The 13,449-nt window shown below is 43.4% G+C and overlaps 1 protein-coding gene across 1 annotated transcript in view; it reads right to left on the bottom strand.

Annotated features, from left to right (window-relative positions):
* The window catches only part of SOS2 (SOS Ras/Rho guanine nucleotide exchange factor 2), a 282,480-nt gene that overhangs the window by 86,152 nt on the left and 182,879 nt on the right, over positions 1 to 13,449 (bottom strand). Inside the window, exons 13-14 of the mRNA XM_069208691.1 lie at positions 12,857 to 12,960; positions 11,898 to 12,120 (exon numbers count right to left, since the gene is read on the bottom strand). Coding sequence (XP_069064792.1) covers positions 11,898 to 12,120; positions 12,857 to 12,960 — 327 coding nt within the window. The remainder of the gene's footprint in view (positions 1 to 11,897; positions 12,121 to 12,856; positions 12,961 to 13,449) is intronic.

The following is a 13,449-nucleotide window of genomic DNA, read 5'->3' as shown; positions in this document are numbered from 1 at the left end:
TCTCATATGGAAGGACACATATGGCTTTTGGGACATGACTGAATGGGCAGGCTTGACACAAATTTCAGTTTTTCTTGGACAAAACAATCTCAAAAGACAGAAACAAGCAAGAATCAATATATGCAATGTTCCAGCATCGTGGCAACTCTTCTACTTCACAGCCTGCCATCAGCGTTTGACATGTGGACGGATCAGATGGTGTCCCAAAGGTATGATAGTGGATTTCACAGCACTACCTGTACGTGGATTAAGAGCTACTTTGCAAAGAGTCCAAAAGATTACTCTGTTTCCATTTTACTAACCAGACAGGTGTTTCCCAAGGCTCAACGATGGAGCCCTTGCTTTTTAACATCTGCCTGTCCTGACTGTAATTAATTGTTTCTAGGTTACTTTGAAGGTCACTATTAAACTTAAATGCCACCATCATGTTGAGGACAGTCAGATCACACTAAAATGGAAAGCCATCACAACTGCACACATCTAGACCTAACCAATGTTCTTTGATGCTTCAGAATTACTTGAACTTAAGCCATCAAAAACAGATATCCCCTTCTGTGGAGTGACAACCCCACTAGTGTTAGACTTATGGAAATACAGCTGCCCCATTACACCTCTAGGCAAGTAAAGAAGATATGTGTGATCATTGACGCCAACCTCTCGCTCCAACTACAGGTCCTCTAAGTGAAGAAAAACACATTCACCAGCATGAGACTCATCCACAGGATCTTTGCTTACTTCCGACTCTCTCACGGGGCTGTGGCTTCTACAGCTCTAGTGATGTCAAGCATGGACTATGCCAATGGACTTTTTTATAAAGACCCTGAGAAACCTTTTCAGTAAATTACAATACATCCGAAATGCTGCACCAGAATGTTGTATAGAGCCAAAGTTGAGCAGACACCACTAACAACATGCCTCATTCTCAAAGCTTGTTGGCCACCAGGCACGCTGTCGAAGAAGATCCATATTCCAACAATCAAAACACATTATCCTACTGCCGAAAAAAAACATAATGGCACCACTTCTGATCACCACCCTTATAAAAAAAAAATCATCCGGCAAGTGAGGTATACTGTGCAGACTTGAAGCTCAGGAAAATGCTCTTAAGGAAAACAGGGATAACAAGCAACCGTCTTCAGTTTAGGTGGGCAATAAAATACACAGGGGTTTCCGGAAACAAAACGCGAATGGGTTAAACTCAGATGAACCACTGCACAGCATACACATGCTGTGAACCAATCTCGAACACTCACTACATTTAGCATCATACTGTGCAGTGATATGACTCTGGTGTACACGCTAAATGCACAATACTTACTCCATGTCAGCAACCCTAACACATATCAGGACGCAAGTCCCATACAGAGCTATCTACAACAACTGTTCAACCATGCACCCTGAAGGATGGCCTTGAACCAGAGAAAAACTGAAATACTTCACAATCTTTTCAGGGGGTACAAAGAACTATAAATATTACAAATTAACTACTGAATTAATCACTTCATGAACACCAGCAAACTAGAATGTTTGAGAGTTTTCTCAAACTTTTTCCCACCCTAACATAAATAATTCTGTCTATGAAGAAGAAAGAAATGTGCTTTTACAATTGCCACCATGAATGCTGGAGTGAACAGTGTGCCATTTGTATGCACTATCTACAGCACCTTAACCTTCACCAGTTAAGTTAGCTGGAGCCATTGAAGCTCTCTTAGAAGTAGTGTCACATGGTTACATTTCCATAGTTCACAAGGATAGTCTGATGCATTATTTTAAGGAAGCACAAAGCAATTTTGCAGAATGACTGCCACCCCAAGACTGTGAACTGAGCAGAGTCCACATTATCCTTGAAACACCAGGATGAAAAGGCATTTAGTACCTTTCAATTCTTCTTGGGTATTTCTACGAGGGTGTAGAAGTTTCTGCCATCAAACCTTTGAATTGTATTGTACAATGCTTATAAAAATTTGAAATGCATGGGTTTGAGGAAAGGATGGAGAAGCAAATTTAGGAATTAAAGAAATCTGACTTGTTGAGGGAGCTGTTTCTCCCATTGCCGAATTTGGGTTTGCAAACCCAAGGCTAGGTCCACAAATCGAAAGGCTGTCATATGGCCACCAATACACAAAGCATGGCACAGGTACTGCATCGTGAGGAGATGGGAAAAATACCCCAAAACCACAGAAGGGAGCAGTATGGCCACAACCAGAACTACTGGTCTAGGCGGGGTAACCACTAAAGCCCCCCACCTAATGGTTAAAAAAAAAAGTTGACTCCGAGCTCACTAACCCCAAAAGGAACAACCCCCCTGCGTTTTCATTATGAATTCTGTGAATGACCCACATTTGTGTACTGAAGTCTGCAAACCCAATACAAGGTATGAAACTCTTGGACACATACTGAGTCCCCTGCTACAGTTCACAGACTCTGTGCAGGATCTGCAAACTATGAAACTAATGGATCACTATTGGGTCCGATGTGAGTTTATGGACTGTGCTCAGTCCACTGCTATAATCAGCATGTATTTTATCTTCTAGCTATTATTCTTTCAAATTATATGGGTTCATTTATTTAGGTTAATATCTCAAATATATGCACATATTAAATAATGCTGTTTTTCATTACCATGTAATAATTCAGTCTGCTCAACTACATTCATGTTTTTCCTATATGGTTTGAATTGCTTTTTCAGTGATTGTTTCTAAATAATGCAAAATGTTTCATGTAAATTTATAGTCTTGACTGCTCATTTATTGTCTTTAAACAATAAGCAAGGTTTCACAGATTATAAGTGGAAGGTCAGAAAGACTTTACTAAATGTTTATTTTGAAACTATTTAACAATGCTTATTCAGAACATATAAACAAGAACAAAGTAATACGAGATGAATAGGAACTCTATACCAGGGACTCAAGACTGAGGGTCATACAGAGTGGTAGTAATCTTTCCTTGTTGAAGGCTAAGAGGAAGGAATATACAGCCTTTGCTTGTCTCATCTGCCAGCTTGCAGACTAGGTCAGTCGTGGCTGTTACTTAGCTTACATTGGTTATTTTGTTAATGCAGGTGTGAACCATCTATGAAACTCAAAGTAGGCCTCTTTAGGTGCTACACTTAGCTAGGGACAGATAAGCGGGGCAGGCATTACTGATGTAAATAAACTTCATGATACCAATTAAAATGTAACAATATTCTTAACTATTCTGCCTTTTGATAAGTATCATTACCACCATTTGGTTTATTTTTATAATCGTTACTATTCATATTGTGCAAACTAGGATATGATTTTATGTCAAATATTGTAAATAATATTCCTGGCTTCCTAATGTTCTTGAGAGAGCCCATTCATGATGAAAGAGGACTTGAGTCCTACTAATTATTCCTATGAAATCTCACAGGACTAGAGCACACCTTACACTCTAGTAATGCTCCATGGGTTGTGGGGTGGTTGCAGTCCACCAGGTTTTCTGACCCATGTTGGCATACTGACAAAGTGTTTAGTTTTAAAGGGTGTAGGCTTGGCTCCGGAAAGAAATCCAGAAAACATATCACTGCGAACTATGAAACTTGTGGATTTATTTTGAGTCATGTGCCTTAGTCACTATGTAGCAATTGTAAATGCCCTAATTCAATCAAGGGTAGATTACAGTAACGCCACCTATTTAGCCACTCCAACGTATCTTCTCTACCAGTTTCAGTTAGTGCAAAACATATCTGATAGGCTAGTAACTAAAAGCTCTAGAAGATGTCCCATTTCATCCATTCTATGTCAGCTTCACTGGCTTCCTGGAAGAATAGAATTTTCTTTAAAGCCATGGGCATTACTCTTCTTTTAAACCAATACATTCTCTTTTTATGTTCCTAAAAGAACATTATGCTCTGTCGAAGTGTTTCAGCTTATTGTTCCAAGAGCTTGCACTAGTAAGTACAGAAAGTCTTTCTGATTGCTGTCACCACAACTTTGAACTTTCTCACTCTACTTCTTCGTTCTAAATCCAATTTACAAAACTTCAGAAAAATGATGAAATTATATTTATTTTAAGTGTAATCTGTTGTCTGGCTCATTTTAACAGCTACTAGTGGTTTTTAGCACCGTGATGCCTCTAAACATATGCTTTAAATGTTCATACCATAGACCACTAGTCCGGAAACTCTGTACCAATTAGGAGTATTTTAGGCACCATTATAAGCAACTGGAGTCCACGGACTCAAATTTAGGTTCACGAACTATCAAAACATTTGAGGGACATTCAAAATTTAGAAACTCATTTATGACTCAAAATATTGTTGATTTAAGAATGAGTTGGAGTCCAACTGTGTTTTAGGGCATGCTTTTATATAGAAGAACAAGTTACTTTCCTTCGGTACCACCTTATCTGGTAGACACTATATCAAGCTGCAGAATCCTTACCTCAGAATTATCTGCAGGTGCCAGACTGGATTTAGAATTATTTCCTAGAAAGTATCCCTGCGCGCCGGTTGGTGGCATCGATCGGCTCTGCATAGAGGTGGCATCCGCACTATTGCTGTGCCTATGTAGGTGCCACCCAGGCCTGCTGATGTCAGTTTCTTTTTGCGACTTTCCACACAAAGAGCGCAGAGCCACAAAGAACATTGACCGCTGGTGTGGAAAACTAGGGCCCTGAAAGGAAAGAAGCCGTGTCCCTAGAAATCCGTTCACAGAGCAGAAAGGATAGGTGGATTGGTAAGGAATGTGGGCTAGATATAGTCCCTATCAGAAAAGGAATTACATAAGGTACGGAACCTGTTTATTTGATAGAGATTTCTAGCCACAGATTCCTTACTTTAGAATAGATACCCAAGCAATACCATCCCCAGAGATGGGTCTGCAGACCAATTTCAGATGAGGAAATCCTGCAGGACCAAACGGGCAAAATGCCCAACCCGACTGACATGACTTCCCAGGCCGTAGTGTTTCGTAAATGTGTGCAATAAGGCAGACGTTGCTGTCTGGCAGATGTCCAGGACTGGAACATCACGTGCTAAAGCAGTGGTCGCAGCTTTAGCTCCGGTGAAATGAGCTTGCAAGCCCTCATGGGGTTGCTTCTTGGTCAAAGCATAGCAGATCTTTATACAGAAGATGATCTATCTGGAGATGGCCCGCTGCTGAGTGGCCTGTCCTTTCTTCGCTCCGACATACCCCAGGAAGAGTTGGTCGACCCAGAACTCTTGGGTGCTGTCAAGGTGGAACAACAACGCTCTTTTTTTGGGTGCAGACAATGGAGTCGCTCCTCCTTGGAGAGATGTGGTAGAGTGTAAAAAGTAGGTGGAGTGATCATCTGGCCCATGTGACAAGGAGTGACCTCTTTCGGGAGAATGGGAGCTCTTGTGCAAAGGAGGTGTGGATGATAAAGCCTGAAGCTCGCTGACCCTCAGGGCAGATGTTAATGCCACGGGAAATGCTGTTTTGATGGTAAGCTGTCAGACAAGACAATTATGGAGTGGCTCAAAATGAGCACACATCAGGAATATCAAAACAATATTGAGGTCCAAATGAGGCACGATGTAGGGTGAAGGAAGGAAAATATATTGGAGACCCTTCAAGAACCTATTTTCAACAGGGGATTTGAAGAGGGATGGCTGATCAGGCAAACGCAAAAAAGGCAGATATAGTGGAAATATAGTCTTTGAGAGAGCCCAGAGCAGAGCCCTTCTGGGCATGAGAAAGAGGAAAAAGCAGAACCTGAGGGAGGGCAGAAAGGGGATCAATCTGTTTTCTGAACACCATGCCACAAATTGTTGGTGGAGAGACACATGGCTGACAAGATAACATCACAGACTTTGAGAGGAAGGTCAAGGGCAGTCAATTGTAGCAGCACAATCTTCATGCAAGAAGGTGAAGAGTGACAGGTTCGGGAGGAGGACTCTCCCCTTCTGCTGCAACAGAAGTTCTTCCCAAAAGGAGGCTCAATGACCATGATCAATACCTCAGGATACCAAACTCTCTGTGCCCAGTCTGAGGCCACAAGGATGTCTTGTGCCCGGTTATTCTTGTTGTTCTTGAGAATTCTGGGCAGAAGTGCCATGGGTGGAAAAGCGCGCAGGAACCCTGAACTCCAACCGAGATGAAGTGTCTCGAGCAAGAGCCGCCTTGGAAACTCCAGCGTACAAAACTGCTGACACTGCACGTTCTCAGCAGTGGTGAACAGATCTAACTAAGGCTCTCCCCACTTCTGTAAAAGAGTTTGTATCACCTCTGGATGGAGATGCAATTTGTGTTACACTAGGCATCTGCTGCTGAGTTTGTCTGCTCTGGTGTGCTGAGAGTCTGCCAGATGCTGATCCACCAGGGATATTCCCTGACGTTCTACCCATATCCAGAGACTCAGGGCCGCTTGTTGAAGTACCAGATGGCGGTGGTGTTGTCCTAGAACACTTGCACTAGCCAACCCTTGATGGAGGGTAGAAAGGCTTTGAATGCCAATCGGATCGCTTAGAGCTCCAACAGATTTCTGTGGAGTCTAGATTCCGTCAGAGACCAGAGTGCTCGGATCTCTGCCTTTACCTGGTGACCGCCCCATCCTAGGAGTGACACATCTGTCACTACTGTCAGATCTAGTTGGGAAAGAGGGTCTGCCGCTGACCCAATCGCGGTTTGTTAACTACCATTGCAGATCTTACACAGTTCCCTCCAAGATGTGGACCATGTCGGAGAGATTCTCCTGATGCTGAGCCAACTGTAACTTTAGATGTCACTGCACAGCCCACATATGCCATCCGGCATATGTTGTCATAAGCAGGATGCAGGAGGCCATGAGGCCCAGCAGCCTAAATTTTATTCTCACCGAAATCCAAGATACAGGAGGAAACATCAACATCATAGCCTGAATATCCTGGTCTTGCTGTTTGGGAGAATAAGCCTGAAAATTAACCATGTCCAGAACAGCTCCGATGAAAGGGAGCGTCTGAGAGCAAGTCAATTGAACTTCGGCATGCTGATAGTGAACCCCAGCAAGTGCAGGAGGTCCACAGTAGTCTAGAGGTGGGAGACGACAGCCAGGGGTTGAGCCTGCCTTCAACAGACAGTCGTCGAGATAAGGGAAGACTGTCATTCCTGATCTCCACAGGTGAGCTACAACCATGGCGATCGCCTTGGTGAATACCCGAGGGGCGCTGGCAAGGCCGAAAGCGAGCACAGCAAACTGAAAGTGATTGTGTTCCACTGTGAACGGCAGGTAACGCCTGTGGATAGGCAGGACGGGAATATGAAAGTATGTGTAATACAAGTCCAAAGCTACCATCCAGTCTTCTGGATCAAGGGCAGACAAGACTTGAGCTAGTGTGAGTATTTTGAACTACTCCTTCCTGAAGAGAAAATTTAGAGGGCACAGGTTTAGGATAGGACGAAATCCTTTGCCCTTCTTGGGCCCCATAAAGTACCAGGAATAGCTACCACATCCTACTTCTGGCATCTGCACCCTCGCTATGGCTTTCTTGGCCAGGAGAACAATTACTTCCTCCTGGAAAAGGGATAGGTAATCCGCGGTTCGCCTTTTTAAAGTTGGTGGCGTGGGAGGAGGGTAGTCAAAAAGGGGACGGAACACCCCAATCTGCAAACCCCCCTGTCCTGTGTTATGAACCGCCAATGGTGCAGGTGATGGTGAATCCTGCCACCAGCTGGGTGCCCATGATGATAAGAGGGCAGATTAGGAGGGTTTGGAGGCTACAGCTGACAGTGGTATGGGCGGAAAGCGTGGACTGGTCAGAGCACTGGTTACCCAGCCTGTGGGTACCGCATCCTCTGCCTTGCGGATGCTTGGAAGCATTCGTGGCACGGTATCTGGGCAGCTTGTAGAGGTGTGGTTGGAAGCTCCTTCCATGGCCACAAAAGGAGGATTACGGGTGACGAAAGGGCATGGAAAGGCCCAAGGACATGACTAAAGCCCTGCTGTCCTTAAAGTGCTCCAGTGCAGAATCTGCCTTGTCTCCAAAGAGACAGGAGCCATCAAAGAGCATGTCCATGAGCGACACTTGGACATCCCCAGAAAAGCCAGTCGTCCTCAACCAGGTGTGGTGCTGTAAGGCACCGCCAATTAAACCGATCTACCTAGTGAGTTGGTGGTATCCAGTCTACATCATACAGGGAGTGCAGAATTATTAGGCAAATTAGTATTTTGACCACATCATCCTCTTTATGCATGTTGTCTTACTCCAAGCTGTATAGGCTCGAAAGCCTACTACCAATTAAGCATATTAGGTGATGTGCATCTCTGTAATGAGAAGGGGTGTGGTCTAATGACATCACCACCCTATATCAGGTGTGCATAATTATTAGGCAACTTCCTTTCCTTTGGCAAAATGGGTCAAAAGAAGGACTTGACAGGCTCAGAAAAGTCAAAAATAGTGAGATATCTTGCAGAGGGATGCAGCACTCTTACAATTGCAAAGCTTCTGAAGCGTGATCATCGAACAATCAAGCGTTTCATTCAAAATAGTCAACAGGGTCGCAAGAAGCGTGTGGAAAAACCAAGGCGCAAAATAACTGCCCATGAACTGAGAAAAGTCAAGCGTGCAGCTGCCACGATGCCACTTGCCACCAGTTTGGCCATATTTCAGAGCTGCAACATCACTGGAGTGCCCAAAAGCACAAGGTGTGCAATACTCAGAGACATGGCCAAGGTAAGAAAGGCTGAAAGACGACCACCACTGAACAAGACACACAAGCTGAAACGTCAAGACTGGGCCAAGAAATATCTCAAGACTGATTTTCTAAGGTTTTATGGACTGATGAAATGAGAGTGAGTCTTGATGGGCCAGATGGATGGGCCCGTGGCTGGATTGGTAAAGGGCAGAGAGCTCCAGTCCGACTCAGACGCCAGCAAGGTGGAGGTGGAGTACTGGTTTGGGCTGGTATCATCAAAGATGAGCTTGTGGGGCCTTTTCGGGTTGAGGATGGAGTCAAGCTCAACTCCCAGTCCTACTGCCAGTTCCTGGTAGACACCTTCTTCAAGCAGTGGTACAGGAAGAAGTCTGCATCCTTCAAGAAAAACATGATTTTCATGCAGGACAATGCTCCATCACACGCGTCCAAGTACTCCACAGCGTGGCTGGCAAGAAAGGGTATAAAAGAAGGAAATCTAATGACATGGCCTCCTTGTTCACCTGATCTGAACCCCATTGAGAACCTGTGGTCCATCATCAAATGTGAGATTTACAAGGAGGGAAAACAGTACACCTCTCTGAACAGTGTCTGGGAGGCTGTGGTTGCTGCTGCACGCAATGTTGATGGTGAACAGATCAAAACACTGACAGAATCCATGGATGGCAGGCTTTTGAGTGTCCTTGCAAAGAAAGGTGGCTATATTGGTCACTGATTTGTTTTTGTTTTGTTTTTGAATGTCAGACATGTATATTTGTGAATGTTGAGATGTTATATTGGTTTCACTGGTAATAATAAATAATTGAAATGGGTATATATTTGTTTTTTGTTAAGTTGCCTAATAATTATGCACAGTAATAGTCACCTGCACACACAGATATCCCCCTAACATAGCTAAAACTAAAAACAAACTAAAAACTACTTCCAAAAATATTCAGCTTTGATATTAATTAGTTTTTTGGGTTCATTGAGAACATGGTTGTTGTTCAATAATAAAATTAATCCTCAAAAATACAACTTGCCTAATAATTCTGCACTCCCTGTATAGTGTACTTAACTGCATCACTAACAGCCAGAGAGTGTATGACCTGGGCCTACTCATGGACTGCTGGCAGCACCTGTGCAACTGTATCCCACAGAGTAGCCCAAAAGGCATTCAGTGTTCACGGACTGCAGTGCAAGGCTGGTGGAAGAAAACAATGTTCCCAAAGTTGTCCAGCCTCTTGGATTCCTTATCTGGAGAAGCGGTAGGGAACGTGCCAGGATTCATATGGGAAGCAGAGGCTTAGACCATCAAGCTCTCTGGGCTATGGTGTTGGGTGAGAAAGTGTGGATCCTTCGGAGCGTGGCGATGAGCGATCATCCTTTCACAGGAGCTCTTGTGTTGGGCTTGGAACAGGTCCCAAGCAGGACATTTGTGAGGGCTTCCTTGAACAGGAGTTGCGGTTGTGAAGAGGACACTACAGGTTGCAGCACCTCCCTCAAGACATTAGTCTTGACTGCCATTGAGAGTACATGATGGTCAAGGACTTCAACTGCCCTTCTGCACCAGTATTGTGAATGACGCTCCCTCCTCCGTGCCAGTATCTGGAGAAGTGGCCTCACCCAGACCCTCACACTGGGCCTTGGTCCCATGGGCTGGTATTCTTCAGGGCACAGTGACCCATCCCACTCCTCTCAGAGTCCTAGCCCTTCCAGCTCCATACAGGAGTCAGGCTTCAGAATGTGGGGGTGGGGTTGGCGCCACTGGCGCCGGTGGAATCAACACTGGGACCGGTGACTGGGAAGGTCGACATGGTAGGACCAGCATCGGTCCGGATTGGAGAATGGATCTTGGGGGAGGGGGGCAGCTAGCACCAGGGCCGGAGGCACTGGCATAGAACCAGAAGGGTTTCCACCTGAGCCCTCGGGCTCGAAGACACACCGGATGGGACGGCCCGCCAAATATGAGGTACATGGCCTCATAAAACTTTGAGTTGGGTGGAGGTTTCTCCCACTCCCAGAAACTTGGGGAGGCACAGACATGGCCCAGGCGCTGGATCAACCACAGAGCCAGGCCTCAATAAGTGACCCTCTCTCGTCTCAACAGTCCGACGAACAAGGTGAAGCCGAAGACCTTTTCCACTTCTTGTGGCGGGGCTTACCTGACGACTTCGAGTGTGATAAAGATCGAGGGCTCCATGACCACTCCTGTTACCTCCTCTCGAATGTAATGTTGATTGTTGCAGCGTCACACATCGAGCCACCAGGAGCTTGAAAGATCACCCCTTCGAGGCCTTCAGGTTCATGGCACAGCAATCAACGCAGGTCTTTAGATCGTGGTCGCGCCCAAGGCACCCGAGGTATACAAGATGTGGGTCCATCACCAACAGCAGTGACAGGTGCCGCAGGGCTTGAAGCTGGCTTTCCTTGATGACATTCCTGCCACACCAGGGGGAAAAAAACACCAAAAAGACATTGAAAAAAAGTTAGTCAAAAAATGACTAGGGGTAACTCTGGATCTCCATTAGCTGGTGCAGGAAGAAAAGAACTGACATATCAGCGTGCGTGGGTAGCGCCTATATAGACGCTGCAAACATCCCCTCTGGTGCAGACGAAGCCAGCGTGGACCCGACCAACGCCACCTACTGGCGCACAGTGGTACTGCTCACAAAACAATTTCGGATCCAGTAAGATACCTAGGTATAATTCTAAGGTAAGGAATATATGGCTATAAGTCTGTATCATGTCTGAACGTTTTCAGAAAAGCACCAGTTCAGTGGAGTCGAATCAGTCTCATGGACACTATACGCCTAGCAACAAGAGAAGGGCTTCCTCTATACAATACTTAGGACCTCACAATACTTATACCTATAAGTAACAGAACCTAAAAGCACAACGGCAATTAAAAAAAAAAAACACACATACTCAAACCAATAAAAAAGATATTCATAGTCATTTCACTGTTAGGGTTTCTGTTAATGTGATTTGTAATCTGACCTCCAAGACCATTTATGACATGTGTAACTGCATGTTACATCAAGGGTAGGAGATGTTATGCACTGCCTTTGTTGTGAAAGTTAAGACTTGAATGGTTGCTTCGTCGAGTTATGGATTGTGGACCAAACAAGTGGATTTCAGTGATTGGTTTTAGTTTAGGACCATAATTTAACTTGAACTGTGATTTCTTAAGTGAATAAGTTTAGTTCTTATAACCAATCTTAACCATAACTCCACTTAAGTGTAGTGTTTTTCAGTGACTACATAAAAACATGCACATGTTTAAAACACAAAAATGAATACCTATAAAGGTCAGATTCTAGAAGTGTTAGCTGGCGAGCTATTTCTATTGGATGAAGGGTCATGAGGTCAAAGCTCTCAAACTGCCCAGGGCGGCTAATGTGCCATTCAAATGAAGGTGGCTGGCTTTCAAACGTAATATTATGACTGACACCATTTGCCTGAGCTTGTTTTTTCCTCTTGATTATCTTGACTATTGATTCCACCCATTTCTTCATAGATTTCCCTGCAAAGAGATAAAAAAAAATGATGACACTGTCTCTTTTGCAAATGCAAACTCCTACTGCAACAATTAGAAAGATCAGCTTTCGATAATAGATAATGTTATAAAATATATTAGAAAATACATCTTAGTTCAGAAGTCAATCCTTAACAAGTCTTCATTAATTGGGGAAAAACAGACAATACCATACTACTAAAATGTGCTGAACTGGTAGCAAGCTGCTTAAATGAATAGAGTACTAGGACAAAAGCAAAGGGGCCACAATTTGATCAAAGGAAGACAATTACTAGTAGAATACAAACTGCAAGCTAAATAATTCATTTTTGCTCTAATGAAAAATGAGATGTTCAAGTATGAGCAGCGATTCATTTGAGTTGGGAATAGATATGTAAAACCCTAACACTATAGATAATGCATGCCTTCATCATTATATATATATAAAATGTTTATAATAATTAATCATCATCACCTGTAATCATGCTACAGTACACATTTCTAGTTTTAGAGTTAATTTTTCATCACAATTCTCAAATATGAACAATGAAGACTGCCATCCAACATAAAAGAGAGAAAGAGCTCACTCTGACAATAGAAAACTGCAAATTCTCAAAGGATAAGGCACAGAAGAATATCCTACTAATTCAAAAGTGATTCAATACCTTATTGGGGTAGTAAGCACTATATAAATGCACTTACAATACAGTGCAATATCGGTGATTTCTAACAACTAATAACTTACCTTTAACAGTGGAAATGAAAGATTCCAATTTATCAAGTAAATCTGGGTCTCTCTCGTAGTCATAAAAATGGTGTTCTACCCAATGTCGAAATACATTTAATATCCTAAAGACAACATGAAAAAACGTAATTGTTAATATAATCACATGAATTTGAAATGCATGATAGGCTGAAACTGTATTTTCACAACACAAATATTTTGCACATATTACTCTGGGTGTCGACTGTGTTGACAGCCTCTAAGAGGAACAAAGGAATGGGGAATATTTTTAAGTTGACTCCAGTGAAACACAATTGGTTTTAAAATGGATTTGCTGCAGTTATAGGGTTTTGACTTTTCTGAAATAATAGATCATTCTGATAGGATGTGCGTGTGCACCTCCAGCTATTTAAAATTAACTGACTGTAATTTATCAAAAACAAATCTTTTGCCACTTTCTGCCACCGGCAAATATTAAAAGATCCGCTCTATGTCTGCAAAGTATGTTCTACAATGGGATCAGCAAAAACAGAACAAAAAGAGGCACAACACAAAATATGAAAAGATCACGCCTATAGTAAGGAAGGAGCAGAAGTGCACATTGAGTAATTGAG

Source organism: Pleurodeles waltl, chromosome 9 (assembly GCF_031143425.1).
Source record: "Pleurodeles waltl isolate 20211129_DDA chromosome 9, aPleWal1.hap1.20221129, whole genome shotgun sequence".
In the NCBI taxonomy this organism is placed as follows: Eukaryota; Metazoa; Chordata; class Amphibia; order Caudata; family Salamandridae; genus Pleurodeles; species Pleurodeles waltl.
Note: the sequence above shows the minus strand (reverse complement) of the source record. Positions and strands in the feature narration are given on the sequence as shown.